The sequence below is a fragment of the Spinacia oleracea genome, chromosome 1 (genome assembly GCF_020520425.1).
Source record: "Spinacia oleracea cultivar Varoflay chromosome 1, BTI_SOV_V1, whole genome shotgun sequence".
NCBI classification, from domain to species: Eukaryota; Viridiplantae; Streptophyta; class Magnoliopsida; order Caryophyllales; family Amaranthaceae; genus Spinacia; species Spinacia oleracea.
Window position 1 is genome coordinate 134,490,366 of NC_079487.1, and position 17,837 is coordinate 134,508,202.

A 17,837-nucleotide genomic window follows, 5' to 3' on the forward strand; every position below is an offset into this window, starting at 1 on the left:
ACCATAATCCACCTTCTAAATTGCGAACAATAAGTGGCATTCGGATTAATTCATAGTAGTACTATGTTGTCAAAATCTAATGACAAGTACTAATGCTCTATGCGCACAAGACCTTTTGAAAAAAGAAAGAATACTAGGAAACCAATTGTTTGAGGACCTTTTAACTTTCCACCTTTGGCATATATTCCCAAGATGGTATAATTTTTAAAACATCTGGCTCATCATAGTCGTAGATGGTTTTTTTTATTAATGGTTTCTAGTTCAGTCATTAATCAATTACTAAAATAAAACAAAGTTTTGGAATATGGAAATTTCTGGTATAAACTCGAGGTACAATCAATGACGATATGGGTTAGTTATTTCTCCCTCCGTCCCTTAATTATCGTACCGTTTTGACTAGACACGTTTGTTAATGTACAACTTTGATCACCAATATCTTTACCTACATATTATAAAAACTTATAAAAATATTAATATTTTGAAAATATATGTTAAGATGAAACCAACAATATATTATATACTAATATTTATTTTCATTTACTGGAAATAAAATAGGGTTAAAGTGAATTATGTGAATAGTGCAAAAAGTGAATTATGTGAATAGTGTAAAAAGTCAAAACGGTGCGAGTATCAAGGGACAGAGGAAGTACTCCGTAATATTTATATTACTGAGTACAAAAGTTTGGTCACCAACATAGAGTTGGCTCAAGTGGTAAGCAGCTTGATGCCGCTTAAGGGAGGTCTCGGATTCGAGCCTTGCCGTATGCAGAAACTCTTGTTGGGAGACTCACCCACCATAAGCAAGGTGTGCAATCCGAATCGGATCCGAATGTAGTCATCCGGGTGTGCTATGCATTAAAAAAAAAAGAGTACAAAAGTTTGGTCAAAATGAACCATCGTGTATGAAGTAATGTAAGTAAATAAAAAAACTCGGATTGGAGTAATAAAACTTTTGGTCCAAGAAAGACATATTCTTTTTGTCCAAGAAATTCATTTTCTTTTTGTCCAAGAAACACAGTTTTTTAGCCTCTTGATTTTGACAAACCAGCAACTTCCTAAAACCGCTCTTAAACCTCATTTCCCTATAAATAACACCCATTAAATTTCACAATTCATCACATTTTCTTACAAATCCTTCTCTTAACTAAACATCTTTTTTCTATATACCCTTCACATTTGCTATTAAAAATCATGGGTAATTTTTAAAATTTGTTCATTTTATGAAAATTTTAGAGTTTTGCTATCAAATCTTGTTGAATATATAACGATCATTTTGTTTTATGTTAATTTTTTTTAAACAGGCTCTGACAAGATCAAGATTGGAATTAATGGTAAGTATATGATTATTGATTAATAAATACATTCTTCCTGTCCGGAATTAATAGTCATGTATTCAGGAAAGGAACATTGTACGAATTGAACTAGTAACGTGACAACTAGATCGTTTTTGTATGTAATAGGTTTTGGAAGAATTGGTAGATTGGTAGCCAGAATTGCTCTACAAAGAGATGATGTTGAACTTGTTGCTATTAATGATCCTTTCATTTCCACCGATTACATGGTATATATGTACTTCATCCATTTCTTATTAAAGTCAACATTTGACTTTTATTTTGATCGTCAAATTTTACTAATTTAATTTTTATTAGATGCAACGTTTTGATTTTTATGTGGTTTGATTGGTTGAATTTGGTTGGATTTTTTTGGTTCAGACATATATGTTCAAGTATGATTCTGTACATGGACAATGGAAACACCATGAAGTGAAAGTCCAAGATTCAAACACCCTTCTTTTTGGTGAAAAGGCTGTCACTGTTTTTGCCTCTAGGTAATTACTTATTTTCCGGCCTTTTTAAACACGCAAATTCTTGTATAAGACGGTCTTACAGTCGTGTTAACATTTAAAGATATAAGTACGAAAAATGTTTTTGTGATTTTAATGAAATTGATGATAAATTTGATTATATATAGGAACCCAGAAGAGATTCCATGGGGTGAAACTGGAGCTGATTACGTTGTTGAATCAACTGGAGTTTTCACTGACAAAGACAAAGCTGCTGCCCATTTGAAGGTATAAATCTCACCTATTTATTTACAAATTTGATATGTTTGTTTATTTGGGTTGTTTGTAATTTTTCAAAAGGAGAAACCCTCGTCCCCAGGGCCCCACCGCCTGTTGTGAATTTTCTAGACTTGATCAACTGTAGCCCGGCCCGCTAGTCCGACCCAAACCCGCTAGAAAAAGTCCGAGTTTGGGCACCACAAAATTTGCATTTTTAGACCAATACTCGAGCCTGTCCCGAAAAGCCTTTTTGGCCCGCACCAAATTTATAGGTTTGTGCATGATTTTTTGTGTTAAAGTCCAGTTCGGCCCGGCTCGATTTTTTATCACCTCTAAGATTTTCTATTGCAAAAATCAAATGGGGTTTGACTTTTTTTTAAAATGAAATTTGTTGTTTGTTCTTGCATTAGTTTTTACAAGTTTGATTTGATTGTTAGTTTCATTGTTGTAATTTTCCAAAAGGCGAAACCCTCGCCCTAGGGCGGTTTCTCTTGTTGTAATTTTGGTGTATAGACTATATTGTAAAAGGATTTCTATAGCAAAAATCAAAATAGTTATTTGTTTTTGCATTAGTTTTTGGTTTTGTCAATTTGTGATCTTGATATATTGTGTGTGTTATTATGAATAATAAAGGGAGGAGCAAAGAAAGTGATAATATCTGCACCAAGCAAAGATGCACCTATGTTTGTTGTTGGTGTCAATGAGAAGGAATACAAGCCTGAAATCGACATTGTTTCAAATGCTAGCTGCACTACCAACTGCCTTGCTCCCTTAGCCAAGGTTTGTCCACTAATAGTTCTTAAGATCTTTAAAAGTTGCCTAATTGTATTTGTTGATACAGTTAATTAAAACCCTTCTTTGTTTTATGCTGTTAATTTCAAATATCGCGATTTTTTGTTGTGAAATGTAGGTTATCAATGACAGATTTGGCATTGTAGAAGGACTTATGACTACTGTCCATTCCATCACTGGTAATATTCATAACATATCTCATGAAAATAGTCTTATGCTTAACTAGTCAGGCAAACCGCGGGTGAAAAGCCTACAAATTGAGCTAGCCCTGTTAGTTGTTAGCTGGTTTGACTACCTGTTTATGTAGAATGTTTGGTAAATTAGTTGTTAGCCGTTTAATGTGTAAAATGATCATTAATGACATTGGCACAAAGTGATGTAGATTGGTAAAAGTTATAATTTTCGAAAATATTAGGACAAAGTTGTCATTTTACACCAACTTCTTCAAACCTCTAATGCAAAAAGCTCCTTAAGATTTTTCATCTCAAAACCCTCTTTCAAACCTCTCATAACCAAACACTCCCATCAGCTTTTTAAAATGGTCAAACCTCTAATTCATCCCAAAAAGCTTTTTTTGTCCTCCAAACATCTCATAACCAAACACCCAAAGTTGCGAAATGCCATCCAAAGCTGCACAATCTGACATTTTGCTGCCTGTTGACTGTTGTTCCCATTTGTTACCCTAGCTTAATCAACTAAAACTCTATTAAATTGCAATTTGTCGTCTAATTATTTTGTCATAATTGTTGGAATGTATGTATAGCTACACAGAAAACTGTTGATGGACCATCTAGCAAAGACTGGAGGGGTGGAAGAGCTGCTTCCTTCAACATCATTCCTAGCAGCACTGGAGCTGCTAAGGTATCATAAAAACATAAGAAAAAAAATCCGAAATTCTTATCACAAAAAACCCATGTTTTAGTATTAAAAGATTTCTGATTTACATATAATTTCACAGGCTGTAGGCAAGGTGCTTCCATCATTGAATGGCAAGCTAACCGGAATGTCATTCCGTGTTCCAACTGTTGATGTTTCGGTTGTTGATCTTACTGTTAGACTCGAGAAGGAAGCTTCATATGATGAAATTAAAGCTGCTATCAAGTAAAGATCAAAAAACAAATTCTGGTTGTTTTTTTTTTTTTTTTTTTCTGTTTCTGTTGCTGTAATTGTGACTAAATATGTTCATGTTCTTCGCGTAATTTATCAGGGAGGAATCTGAGGGAAACCTCAAAGGTATCTTAGGTTACACAGAAGATGATGTTGTGTCCACGGATTTTCTAGGTGACAGTAGGTATAACTGCTTAACATTGCTCTGAATCTCTGACAAACTCTCAGTTTCGAGTTTTTTGCTGCTAAATTATGTTCTTTTCTGTACTAATTAAGCGAGAATTTAACATTGTGATGGATTTTATGTAAAAACAGGTCAAGTATCTTTGATGCAAAGGCGGGTATTGCTTTGAACAAGAACTTTGTTAAGTTGGTTTCTTGGTATGACAATGAATGGGGATACAGGTAATAAAACAAGCCTCATTACTTATGATCTCTAACAAAAGTTGCTGTTTTTTTTGTATCCTTGATTGAAACTTACACGAAAATCTTGCTTGTATTTTGCAGCTCCCGAGTTATTGATTTGATCGTGTACATGGCTTCTGTCCAAGCTTGATCGCGGTACTGATAACTTAGCTTCTGCAAAACAGACCGGAAATCTTTTGTGTTCGTGTTGATGTTGTTAGAGTTTTTGAGTGTAATGCAGAATAAATTTGAGGATTTTGTATATGTTTTGATGGAAGTTTATGAAGTTAATTAGTTTGATTATGTGGAAATTTTACTTTTGCTTGTTAGTCTTGTACTCTTGTTCAATATCTGTAAGTTTTATAAAAGATGAACTTAATGCATGTTTTTCACAATAGTCTAACTAAATGTCCACTTTCTCTAGCTTGTGGTTGTCTACAGAACTAGTAAGGATCTGAGTAGATGTTACAGAGAACTCCGCATATGACAAGTTAAGGGTTCGGAACCATATGAGACAAATAGACAATGTAACTAACATAATTCTCTAAAACGATTTGTATAACATTTGAAATTAGTATGGTGTTATTTCACAAATAATCGTCACTTAAGTCTTACAATTAATAATTACGGAGTACAATCCTAAATTAAATCGTCTAACTAAGACTACTGTTCTCAATTGTTAACATTCCGCCTTTGAAAAATCTCAAGCCAAACAATTCTGTCCTAATTTTGATTTGATTTCTTGTATACTGAACTTTGTAACTAGCTGCGATTCAGGTGAATGTCAACTAGTTTAGTTGGTTAAGTCTTGAAGGGATGGTATTCAAGACCTGAGATCGAATCCCGTCTACATTATTTGTCGCCTTACCCTTAGTGGTTACAAATTCAAATCCCCCCATCTATTTGTAACTTGTATCGATTGTGTTTCATTCATACACAAATGGTACAAGTCTTATTTTACATAATTTTTAATTTTTAAGCACGACCCAAAAATAATCATGAACATGACCCGTTTACCCGAAACGAATCCTCGATTGTTTTCTGGGTGATCAAAGTTGGGCCACGGGCCACCTTTAAAAGACCACATGTTTAGTTTTGGGCCACGGACTTCAAGAATCAAGAGAGGAGCACTACAAAGTACAAACTACAATAACAGAAGTTCATAACTGTTCTTATTATTATCTCTCCTCCCCTTCAAAAACATTTTGCTCATCAGTCTTGAAACAGCGCCAAACACAGCAAACGAAGTTCAGGTAATTTCTTTCCTCAAAATCAGTCGCATAGTCTAATTCCTTTCTTCCCATGAACAAAGTTGTAATCTTGTTGCTCTTTTCGATAGAAACCATTGAATTTTTTATGATGTCACCCAATTTTAATTCTATTTCCCACTGAAATTTGACAAATTAATTCGTGGGTATTTGATAAATGGAGATTTTTTGAATAACCCAGGTACAAAAATGAGTTCTTGATTTATTTTTTCTCTGTTTTTAGGGTGCAGGTGACTGTAATTGGCCCTGTAAATGATTTCTTATTCAATGCAGCATCTTTTGTTGAAAACCCTTGTCAGAAATTGTTTGAATGAAAGGGTTTTAAAACTTCTGATTGCATCAGTACCTTTGCATTTTCGTAATGTTGTTTGTGGTAAGGGTTATGGGTATGCAAAATTTTCCACATATTCGCCTTTGGGAACTAGCCAATTTAAAAACCCTATAGAATCATCTGAGCTTCAATTAGTTGTTAACAAGGTTCATGTTGGTAGTAGTGAGGATGAGATTTTGAGTTATTTGGTGAATGATGAAGTTTGTGAGGGAATTAGTGTAAGTCATGCCCTTGTCGATTCATTGCTTCATCGGTTCAAAGACGACTGGAAATCGGCATTAGGTGTTTTTAGATGGACTGAATCGCGTCCTAACTTTGAGCACTTGCCTGAAGCATATGATTCAATGGTAGACATATTAGGAAAGGCGAGGCAGTTTGATAAGATGAGCGGGTTGATGGGTGAAATGCTTGAGAGGGAATTGGTTACCCTTAGAACTATGGCTATTGTAATGAGAAGGTTTGCTGGTGCGCGTAGGTGGAGTGATGCTGTGAGGACATTTGATGAGTTGGGTACTTTTGGTTTGAAGAAGAATGCAGAGTCTATGAATCTGTTGCTTGATACACTTTGCAAAGAGAGTCAAGTACAGATGGCTCGTGCGATCTTTTTGGAGCTTAAATCTCATATCTTGCCGACTGTGCACACGTTTAATATATTCGTTCATGGTTGGTGCAAAATCAAACGGGTTGAAGAAGCATATTGGACGCTCCAAGAAATGAAAGGGCATGGATTTAGGCCCTGTGTGATAAGCTATTCAACTATCATTCAGACTTACTGCCGACTGTCTAATTGGAATAAGACTTTTGAGTTACTTGAGATGATGGAATCTCAGGGATGCAAACCCAGTGTTGTTACTTACACAACTATAATGTCTTCGTTGTCAAAGGCGGACAAACTTGAAGATGCACTACAAATAGCTGACAGAGCTAAATTGGCTGGATGCGAACTTGACGTTCAGTTTTATAATGCATTGATCCATACCCTTGGAAAAGCTCAACGCATAACGGAAGCCTTTAATATCTTTAAGGTAGAGATGCCTAATAATGGTGTTCATCCTAGCACTTCGACCTACAATACATTAATTGGTATGTTTTGTCGTAATGGCCAAGAAGAGATGGCTTTCAACATTCTAGATGACATGGAAAAGGCTGCACTTTGTAAGCCTGATCTTCAGACATTCTATCCTTTGCTAAAAGCGTGCTTCAGATTGGGGATGCTGGATAGTTGCTTGAGCAAACTACTGGATGATATGGCTATCAAGCATCATCTTAGTCTTGATGATTCAACATATTCACTTTTGATTCATGGTCTCTGTAGAGTGGACAAGTGTGAGTGGGCCTTCCGTGTATTTGAGGAAATGGTAGGTAAGGATGTGACACCAAGGTATCAAACATGCCGTCTGCTTCTAGATCAAGTTAAAGAGAAGAACATGTATGCTGCTGTTGAAAAAGTTGAGCTGTACTTCAATAACTTGAAAGCTTCTTTTCCACAAAAATTTTCAGGTTAGCAGAGTCAATATTAATCCCTTCTCGTTATTGTGTCGCACAGTTCTGAAACTTCTACGTTATGTGGCCCATAACTTGTAGAAACCTCTATATTGTGCAACCCATTAATTATTTGTTTCTTCCTTTTATAGATTACCTTTTCTTTATAGAGACTTGAGTTTGTGAAGAGTTCAATTTTCTGTGTTAAGTGCTTAAACAATAGAATATTTGCAGCTGTTCAATGTTTACCCTTATTTACGTAATTACGTGTGAGGAATCTCTTATGAGAAAAGTGTAGCAGGGGATTGGATATTTTGGGATAAAGAAATGGTCTAGAGTCTAGACCTCGATAGCAGTATGGTACTGTCAATGCCAGTGAGAAGATTATGAAAAATACCAAGCAGAAGTCAGTTTTGATGGTTATAACTCATGCTTGTAAAATCCTTAAGAAGACACGAAATATCTTAATAAAAACCAGGGCATCCTCTTCAGGTCCCTAAGTAATGGCTGACACTGCCATAGATGATAAAACAATAATTAATTGTTCATTGTGAAGGCCAAAATTCATGCCCCTGAAATCCTATGCGGCGTTAAACTTGAATACGTTTTGGAGGATGTCTCTCGCAACTATTAGTAGCCTCCTATGGTTTCATCCTTGCAGGTTGTCCTCGGTCTGTTAGTCCTTACCAGAATTTAGAACCGCATATGAATGATGTGATTTAACCATACACCTTGTCCCAAACGAAAATTTGCCCATTTAATGCATTTATGAATATTTTAGCTCAGTCTATGACCAAGGACACTTGATAAAATCCGAAGTGAATTGTTGAAATGGCCACCTTGACCTTTAGACCTAGTATTGTTGCACTTAGCCAATACAACAAAGTCATAATTTAAGAGATTTTGACATTAGTCGTAGGCATATGGAAAATTTCAATGGAATATTGGAGAAGTCTCCCCAAAACCCATTCTAAATGTTAAAACTCATACTTGTCAAATGTAAAGCCACTTGGGCCGAACACTAGAGGGAATTCTCTTAGAGTACCTGGTTGCTTGATCCCCATTGTTGACACCATACTAGAAGGCGCCTTGATAATACCTATTTTGAAGAAATCATGAGTTTAAGTCTTTTGGGGGCTTGGCAGTAGTTCTAAGAAAAACTACATGGATTACATCATTACACATACCATAATTTATTTTCAAAATCCTGATAGTCATCAAGACATGAGACTGACCCTGAACTAATGTTGATTATCCTTGGAAAAGGCTGTGTATATCTGCAAGAACTAATCTAGCAGGTGATGGAAAATCTTGATAATACTGGAAGGACGTCTCATAGAGTCGGAAACAGTCTCCTAGGATTGCCTAAGGTGGACATTAGAATCATTGATGACAGCAGAACAAAAACGTCCAAAAAAACCCATTTAAAGCATGTAACTAATATTATGTGTTGTTTTGGAGTCAACCAAGATCTTGGCTGAAGCTAAATGGAAACGTCCTTTGGTCGCGCAATGGATAAGAGACCATAGATTGTAGATAACAGTGTATCCAAGATCAATTACCCTTGAGGAAGTTCTTAAGTCTTGTTCTCCTGTTTGTTGGACTCTCTCTCAGGACATAAGTCTAGTTGATTTCATTGTCTACGTGCTGTGTTTTATGATGCACTTCTTGCTTTTTAGCTAGTACAATTTCTTTTGCCTATCTGAAGGTGCTGTTTTCAGAGTCTTTAAATAGGGTAGTGGTTAACTTTCTCTTGATTTGTTCTCAGACAAGCATGTTATCAATTGATTAGATCTGTCAGGATATTAATGCTTTCAATACCTGGGACGATTGGTATGGGCTTTGCTTGTCCGGCATGGTGATTTGGTGATTCTACCAATGCCAATAGTTCTCCGTGATATTCACCTGTATGTGTACTTCCTAAAGTTTATGTGTAAATTGCATGCCATGTGTTGTTGACTTGTTGCTTCTGATTTTCGACCTGAGTATCAGAGCTTTCAAAATATACATGGTTCTAGTAGAAATTTTTTATGACTACTTATATGCATTCTTAACTGTTTCTAGGACAGGAGCTATAATGTGCGTAAAACAGGAGAACTACAATATACAAGTTTCAGGCTCCATTGGTAAATTAATAATCCAATGTCCCAACTTGCGTGTGGGGATCTTGATTGCCTCTTGAGTAGCTCTCCATGGAGAGCCACGTAAGGGTGGCTCTTCGCCAAGAGCCACTTAATTTTTTCTCGGAGAACTAGCATCTACCATTGCATGACATGTGTCTGTGACTCATTTTTTAATGGGACCACAATTAGGTGTATGTACATGGAGAGACACTTGCCATTGTTGGGGCTTTTAGGGATGTTATTTTGATGGTATTTTGTAGAGATAGGGAGAACCCTTTGAAGAGTTATGAACCAATGCACATACTCTTATATGGAAGACGGTAGAAAAGCTAGAAATTCTAAACATTATTGAAGGGAAGTTTCCTATAGCCGTAAGAAATTTCCTCATATTGCATGGTATCTTCTCTACGCACTTGGATCATGGATGGCAATGTACCCAAAATCTCTGACAAAACCCACCAAACTCCCATAATTCTAGATTTCTTTTATTGTATTTATGCTATCTTAAAGTTGAGTACATTTTTGCCCTTTTTAGCTTTTAATTTTTGCTACAGATCTCAAGTGCTTTTAATCTTCTGTATAAATATTCAAACTTCTGTATATTGGATGCTGATTGATTTTCTCTTTATTACATATCAGTTTCCAGAACAAGCATTGAGTCTGCTGAAGGATCATAGCTGCCAGGACTTTGATACCCATCATGTTGCACAAGGTTGTAACATCGGTCTGTACCGGTGATGGGGGTGATATAATCAATGCCAACAATGCCTTGTAAGATTCCCCCATGCATTGATAACTTCCCTTGGAGCTTTTTAGTAGATTGCATCATTCCATGTGTCTTATGTAGTTGGTTTCTGACTTGAGAATTACTGCCTCTAAACTCTGTGTTTCTAGTAGTAATCCTTCCATTGATATGTATATGAGCTAATAATTCATTGGGAGTGGGTCACACGAAAATGTTGTCGAACCTCGGTAGAACAGGATTCAATATGTTTTGGACTCCTAGGAAGTACAATATGTTTTGCCAACGACCAATTGTTCAACTGAGTTTAAACTTCAGACTGTCTTGTGTTGCAGATGCAGTAGAGTGGAACCTGAAATTTGCTTTCGATATCACTTCTGAAACAATTTATGTTGTTTGAAAGAAAGAAGGTCGACAAGGGAACTGGGGGGCTTGCCCTTGAGGGACATAGGCTGTGAGTCCAAAATGGTTTGAGTATCTTTTGTTACATTAATTAGAACATACAAAGGAGAAGGGGGAGATTTCAAATTATTCTGATGACTGTTAAAGCTGATTGCAAGCATAATCGTGCAGACACAGGTCTTGAAAATACTGCAAAGGTATTCTTTAAAATTCATTTAAACTCTTTTGCTTTAAAACCATGCATTTTGCTTTCAATGATATGTCTTTCTAGGTATATAGAGTAACCTTTAGATGAACCTCTTTTAATGTAGCATTCCTAGCATAACTGTCGATTCTCGGGTTTTTAATACCTTTCTTTGTAACTGTTTCATAGCATGATTTCTTCTCCAAATGATTTGTTGTCCACTGACATCTTGTGGACTCCAAAAACCCAATTGGTTGGTTATAGGATTCCTTTAAGCTACTGTTGCGAACTGTAGCCTTAGTTTTGTAGCATAAGCGTTGTGACTGTATAGTGTAACCTCAACTAGTTTATGCATTGTCTTTTGGGTGATGATATTTGATCGAAATTTATGTATTAATATTTCAGAGATTGCCTGCCTTAAATTTTCTTATCTTCTTATCTATTTGGTAGATAAGCTTGGTGCCAGAGGACATATGTTCTAGCAAATTCAACTCCCCTAAGGCCCCAACAGTCAATCTCCTGCTTTTCTGCCTGGATATTCCGCTGTTACCTAATTCACTACCCCCTACACGAACCACGAGTCCACGACCCCAAACGTGCAAATTGGTACATTGTACAGTAGTACACTTTTAGGCTAATGATTTAACAAAAAAAACTAGAGTGAATTTTGTTCCCGTACCTGTACCGCGTACCAGAACTTAGGTAACACTGGGATAATCCATTCAATCTTTAATGCTTGGACTTTGTCTTCAGGTGTTCTCATAACGGAAGAGAATGGTTATTCAATCTTTCTTTTATCTTTTCTTTTAAAACAATGCGGGGAAATGAAAGAGAAATCTTTACTTTACAAACTTGTCCAACCTGCAATACCCGTCATTGATTCATCCGATTCAAACCTGAACTATACCAATAATTTTGACCCAAACCAAAAGTGATCAGATTCCAACCGACACAACTCAAAAAGTGTGAGCAACACTGACTGATTTTTCACTCAAAAGTCAAAGCTAATTGAGAGTAGACCTGAATTTGACTTAGTTGAACCAAAATCAAGTTGAATGACTTATCACCCGAATGATAGCCCAAACAGAATTTGACCTGAATCTACATTGGTCCGAACAATCTGATGTAACCCGATGACCATCTATTATGTGCAATATGCCTTGGTTTTCCTAGGAATGCCAATCAGGGACCTGTTAGAACCTCCTGAAAATAATGCAGATCTATAACTTTACCAATCAAAACTTATTGAAAAACTGTTTTCCATGCATAATGCCCATGTGAGTAGTAGAGAATTGTAATTAAACATGATAATGATGTCCTGATAAATGATAATTAGTTCACTCTATCCAATTTTCAACCTTATGTAACTTGATTGGTTGAGGTGCTGGTAGATATCAGTCTTTTCGCTCTTTTCTATCAAGTGTTTCTTTCAACTATAGAGGTCATAAGTCCATACAGTAATAGGCTCGTCATTCCCAAGCGTTTTCTACTTATCTATTATCATTGTCGTCTTGTGATCTCGGTTACGATAATTATGTATAAAGTAGATTTTATAGAACAGAAATCCATAGTCCATACCCTCACTAGCTTACATCTCAATTTTGGGTAGTTGTCTATTTTTTCTTTTCTCAACACATTTTTCAGCTTCTAGCATTTTTCGTTTTCTGTTAAATATTCATGTAGGCCCATGATAGGAGAAGCCTTATGTATTGGGTACGGCCTTTTTATTCATGTAGGCCCTCAATGGCTAGATTTATTGCAGAGTCAATGGAAATGGTATGTATTTCCATCAACAACAAATGGTGTATCTGAAATTTGTGTCATTCTTCTAGTACTGCATCATGTTTGCCATTAAGTTTCTGGGTATGGCTTTAAGATTTTGGTTTAGTCGGTGGCTTAGTGTCAGACTTCAGATTTTTCTAGTACACTGAGATCTGTTTTTTTTTTCCTTTTTCCTTACGTAATAAATATATTATTATTACGTTTATTTCGACCTCCCTAAACTCCGGTATGACAGAACCAGGGATTTAATCCCGGAAGCAGTCATGATCACGATAATGGTCGTGGAACCACTTTCCCGGTCATGTAGTAAGCTTAAAAGTCTTTGCATACCGTGATGCAGCCGAGATTCGATACCCTAGATGAAACTTATTGCATAGGATACCTGCATATTTTTCATATTGTATCTGAGATTTGGAATGTGTTTTGTCACATGAGGCTTGTTTGGTAAGGTTGAAAAATACAGAAAAAGAAAAAGATGAGGAATCAATTCTGTTGATCAGATCCAAGGGCACACTATATTCACTAATTCTCTAACAAATGATAGGACACCAAGATAGAAACAAAGGGATTGATAAAAACTGTTCCATTTTCTCTCTCCTACTTGGAGGGTACCATGTGCAATGTGGGCCCCACTTAGCCAATTCAATATGGGTCCTTTTTATTGGATCAGCATAATGAAAAAATAATAATCCCTTAATAATTACTTTTCCTACCAAAATAATTGCTCTTCTACATTAGATTCTCTTTAAACCAGACAAAATTTAAAGTTCCTGCTTGTTTTATAATACTGTAGCATTATTATTGTTATTATTATATCATCATATTATTTCAATTATTGAGTTGCTCTATCCTGCCGCATTGGTTGATCTTTGTTTTACATTCTTTTGGTACATTGAACGAGAACCTCCATCTTGTTCCCGGGTTAGATGTTTTATCTAAGGGTGTGGTTTTTTTGCTTATTTAACCAGTTTTGCTCCTTAAAACGGATAAAGTGAATTAAAGTCACCCTTGGCTTGGATATACCTAACTCTAGGCCTCTAGATTTACCCGAGAACAAGTATAATTCCCTTATTTTTTTATATATTTTTTTCTTTTGTGTGGAATTTCAGATTGAGCTTTTATTTTTGTGAATAGGTGAGAAAATGGCCTAGTACCGAAGCTGAATATGATAGAACTACCATAGAAGTACTTTGCTTTAGGGTGACTCAAAATTTGAAATGACAAATTGTGAATTTTAGTTTAACGGCGAAAGGCGAACTAAAAAATGGGTAAGGAAAATATCTTATTAGATCGAAACCTTGCATTGGTCAACCCGGCTCAGCCAAACAAGCTAGACTACTGGGGTCCAAGGAATTCAATTAACCAATAATAACATAAGGTGTAGTATAAATTCGGTTGACATAGGGATTCAACAAAGTTAGGTGTGTTCAGTTCTGTCCTTGAACAATAACATGTTTTTTCTTTAAAGAAAGAAACATTATTTAATAATAAATAAATAAAATCTAGATCTGACCATTATATACAGTTGTTTCTTGGAAGCTTTAGACTTACCTTTAACTTTCTCCCTCGTGAAATAATCGGATTCATATTGTTGGGACCCACTAAATTTCATTCTTTTTTTCTTACTCTCACTGTCTCACAGAGTCCACACTCCACAGTTCACTGTCATTTTCAGGCATCAGAGAATCTTAAAACTTACCTTTTTCTGTTCTTGGTATAAAGTTTCAGCAACAAAATGCTTGTATGAAGTTGTTACTATACCACTTTTTGCGTTGTTCTAGTATAGAATCCCGTCTATATCATTTGTCCTACACCGAAAAAATAATAATAATAATAATAATAATAATAATAATAATAATAATAATACCACTTTGCTGTTTCATAAATTGCTCCCCTTTGTGGTTGTATATCATATCTATATCCCTTTCTTTCCTTCTTTCTTCTTCCTGTTGTTTTGTGTCTGAATTCTAGCAACTCTTTCTTGGTAATAAAACAAAATGGCTGCCTCATACTTCCCTCTTAGTTGGGAGAGTTCAGGAGACCAATGGTGGTATGCAACCCCTATAGATTGGGCAGCAGCCAACGGCCTTTGCGACTTAGTCAAAGAACTCCTCCGCATTGACCCTGACCTCCTCATTAAACTCACCTCCCTCCGACGTACCCACCGCCTCGAGACTGTCTGGGAGGACACCAGCCCTCGCAATGACGTAGCCCATTGTAGGGCCCGTGTAGCCCGGGCCCTACTAATGGACTGTGAGCCTAGACATGGGAATGGACTGCAGCCAAACTCTCTGATGAGGGCAGGCTATGGTGGGTGGCTACTCTACACTGCTGCCTCAGCCGGGGATATGGTGTTTGTAAAGGACTTGCTTGAGAGAGATCCACTCCTCGTGTTCGGAGAAGGCGAGTATGGTGTTACTGATATTCTTTACGCCGCTGCTCGGAGCAAGAATTCCGAGGTTTTTAGGGTATTGCTTGATTCTGCTATGAATGTGAATAAAGGGAGTGGGGAAGGTTTTGTAGCGGAGATGATGAACAGAGCAGTTCACGTTGCTGCTCGGGGAGGGAATTTAGAGGTTCTCGATGAGCTTTTGTTGGATTGTTCTGATGTTTTGGGTTATAGAGATGGTCAAGGTTCCACCATTTTGCATTCTGCTTCTGTTAGAGGCCAGCTTCAGGTAAGACACTAAGAACTCTTTCTGCAATTTTGTCTGTTTTTTTCTCAGAAATACTAATCTATATATACTAAATCTCAAGAATATTCTCTGTTTTACTAGATTTGGATTTGTTTTTACTTTACTTTGGTTCTTGAATTTGTCAAGAATATCTTAATGGATGTTGAATACGGCATGTTTGTCCGGCCTAGGGTCCGATCTTTGTGTCTATTGTTCACTGCATTCCGATTTTACAAGCACCGCCTAGTAGGCTAGTATGGATCCCGTTGTTGTTCTTTGCAAGTCATATTCTTGTCCAACCTTTATTAGGATGATTAAGTACTCCCCACGCATTTACTTTTGCACTTTGCCTGTGGCATGGAGATAAAGAATAGGGTATAGAGGGGGAATTAAGTAGGGTCCGAGAGAGAGAAGAGAAAGTTTACTCGAAAATACGAGTGTGCAAATAATTCTAGGGACACTTGATAAAGGAAAACGTGCAAAATGATATAAGTTGGAGGGTATACTACACTAAGGGTGTGTTCTATTCCCCTGATTTTCACTTATTTTTCCTAAATGTATCTTATCCAAACTTATTAGAACTTATACAAACATATTTTAGTTATAAATTGCACTTGGGTAGCCCTTATTTTTTCTGAACTTATCTTATCTGAGCTTAATTGACTTATTATAGTGGAAATAAGGTGAACGGAACAGAGTCTAAGCTGAAAAAACTCGAAAATCCATCAAGCATGCTTGAAGCTTGCTTGCTGCATTGCGATTGAGAATTACTCGTGGTTAATTATCTCATTAACCTAATTGATCTGGGATGCAGGTGGTCAAGAGTTTAATAACAACATATAAGAACATCATCGACTCTACTGATGATCAAGGGAATACAGCATTACATATTGCTGCATACAGAGGATACTCTGCTGTAGTGGAGGTTTTAGCCCGTGAAGCGCCCTCAGTAACCGCATCAACAAACAACGACGGAAACACATTTCTACACATGGCAGTGGCCGGTTTCCGGTCCCCTGGTTTCCACCAAATCGACCAGCAATTCCAGCTCATCAAACAGCTAACAACTGGCAAAATCATCAGTTTAAATGACATCATTAACAACAGAAACGAAGAAGGTAAAACTGCAATGCACATAGCAGTTGCTGAGAATATTCAGTGCAATGTTGTGGAGCTTCTAATGAGGGTACCTTACATTGACTTGAATATTCGCGATAATGATGGATTAACCCCTCTCGATCTCCTCAAACGATGCCCTAAAACAACAACATCTAACATACTAATCAAACAGTTAACTTCTGCTGGTGGGATTTCTGATTATACTGCAAGAAGTGCTATAGCGAGACAGCTGAGAATTCAGGGCATTGGGACTAGTCCCGGGACTTCTTTCAGATTACCAGATGCTGATTTACTCCCATTAGTAGGAGATGAAGATGAAGATGGGGATGAATCCCAGATAAGTTGCAGATTCAGTTCCTGCTCTAGCGAAGTAACGACTGCAACCCATTTTGACTCAGACAGCAACAAGAAAACTTCGAGGTGGTTAAGGTTCCTTCAACGACCTGATAAAACTGACATGTACTCGATTACCCAACCTGAATCACCCAATAATGGAATGTTTAAGGTCTGCAGAAAGATGGAGGGGGATAACAATGGTGGAATATTTAAGGTTTGCAGAAATGTAGATGATAACAGCAGTACTCTAACCCCACTCAGGCAGAAATTTTCAAGGACAATTCCAACCCATTCTGACAGGGAGAAGTTCACTGCAAGCCTGATGCATGGTGTGGTGCAAGCAACACCACCTAAATCGTGTTTGTCGTTGGCTCGGTATTCTCCTTCGACCCCGTTTTCTCAGTCATTGGCATCTTCCCCAACTGCAGTAGATAAAAGTGTCGAAAAATCTTCGTTTTTTAGCGGGCAATTAAGTGGTGGAAGATCATTAATGGGTGATAATAAGCATAGAAGAGTAAGCTCTTTTAATAAGAGTTTGATGAATCAGTACTTCTGTTTTGGAGCTCAAGGGTTGGCTGTGGAAGATTCAGTTACTTGCAGAAGAACAAATAGCAGTTGCAGAAAGCTTGTCTTCTGAGAATTGAATTAATCATAGGTTGTAATTTTACTTATAATACACTTTCCAACTCTTATTGTTGATAATGTGGTTAATTAATCATTAATACATTAATCATTAATACATTATTATGTTTTCATCCTTACATGAGTTTGTTATACCTACATGGTAATCTACTATTACATTTGTTACTATTTCTTGATTACCAGCTTGATGGATAACATAATTATTTACCATGATGATTCTAGAAGTTTCAGCGGAGTTAATTCATGAAACTTCTAGACATATGGCTCACCGACTTAATCCATCTATAAATAAGAGTGTTCATCATTTATATACACATAAATGCAAAGAAGTCATTCCCTTTCCTGCACAAGTAACTTGAAGAAAACTCTTAGGAAATTTTGAATA

At 36.6% G+C, this 17,837-nt stretch overlaps 3 protein-coding genes across 3 annotated transcripts; all 3 read left to right on the plus strand.

Moving 5' to 3' along the window:
* Window positions 1–1,069: 1,069 nt before the first annotated feature.
* LOC110793898 (glyceraldehyde-3-phosphate dehydrogenase, cytosolic) lies at window positions 1,070–4,774 on the plus strand. The gene is made up of 12 exons (XM_021998837.2): window positions 1,070–1,195; window positions 1,302–1,331; window positions 1,461–1,561; window positions 1,713–1,828; window positions 1,972–2,071; window positions 2,696–2,842; window positions 2,973–3,033; window positions 3,618–3,715; window positions 3,813–3,955; window positions 4,062–4,145; window positions 4,277–4,366; window positions 4,469–4,774. The coding sequence occupies exons 1-12, from the start codon at window positions 1,192–1,194 to the stop codon at window positions 4,515–4,517; spliced, it is 1,023 nt and encodes a 340-aa protein (XP_021854529.2). The 5' UTR covers window positions 1,070–1,191; the 3' UTR covers window positions 4,518–4,774.
* A 753-nt stretch (window positions 4,775–5,527) lies between these two features.
* LOC110793914 (pentatricopeptide repeat-containing protein At3g04130, mitochondrial) lies at window positions 5,528–14,841 on the plus strand. The gene is made up of 5 exons (XM_021998854.2): window positions 5,528–5,619; window positions 5,858–7,465; window positions 10,210–10,341; window positions 10,648–10,911; window positions 14,704–14,841. The coding sequence occupies exons 2-3, from the start codon at window positions 5,887–5,889 to the stop codon at window positions 10,245–10,247; spliced, it is 1,617 nt and encodes a 538-aa protein (XP_021854546.1). The 5' UTR covers window positions 5,528–5,619; window positions 5,858–5,886; the 3' UTR covers window positions 10,248–10,341; window positions 10,648–10,911; window positions 14,704–14,841.
* Window positions 10,926–17,571, plus strand: LOC110793908 (uncharacterized). Its single transcript, XM_021998846.2, has 2 exons — window positions 10,926–15,358; window positions 16,170–17,571. The coding sequence occupies exons 1-2, from the start codon at window positions 14,678–14,680 to the stop codon at window positions 17,445–17,447; spliced, it is 1,959 nt and encodes a 652-aa protein (XP_021854538.1). The 5' UTR covers window positions 10,926–14,677; the 3' UTR covers window positions 17,448–17,571.
* Window positions 17,572–17,837: the final 266 nt, after the last annotated feature.

What these genes read in the sequence shown, in the direction of transcription:
- LOC110793898 (XM_021998837.2), top strand. An exon ending in AAGCTGCTGCCCATTTGAAG is followed by an intron (nt 2,072 to 2,695) that starts GTATAAATCTCA and finishes TGAATAATAAAG; the next exon opens with GGAGGAGCAAAGAAAGTGAT. An exon ending in GATTTTCTAGGTGACAGTAG is followed by an intron (nt 4,146 to 4,276) that starts GTATAACTGCTT and finishes ATGTAAAAACAG; the next exon opens with GTCAAGTATCTTTGATGCAA.
- LOC110793914 (XM_021998854.2), top strand. Translation starts at nt 5,887, where the DNA reads ATGATTTCTTATTCAATGCAGCATCTTTTGTTGAAAACCCTTGTCAGA. An exon ending in TTTTCCACAAAAATTTTCAG is followed by an intron (nt 7,466 to 10,209) that starts GTTAGCAGAGTC and finishes ATTACATATCAG; the next exon opens with TTTCCAGAACAAGCATTGAG.
- LOC110793908 (XM_021998846.2), top strand. Translation starts at nt 14,678, where the DNA reads ATGGCTGCCTCATACTTCCCTCTTAGTTGGGAGAGTTCAGGAGACCAA. An exon ending in CTGTTAGAGGCCAGCTTCAG is followed by an intron (nt 15,359 to 16,169) that starts GTAAGACACTAA and finishes TCTGGGATGCAG; the next exon opens with GTGGTCAAGAGTTTAATAAC.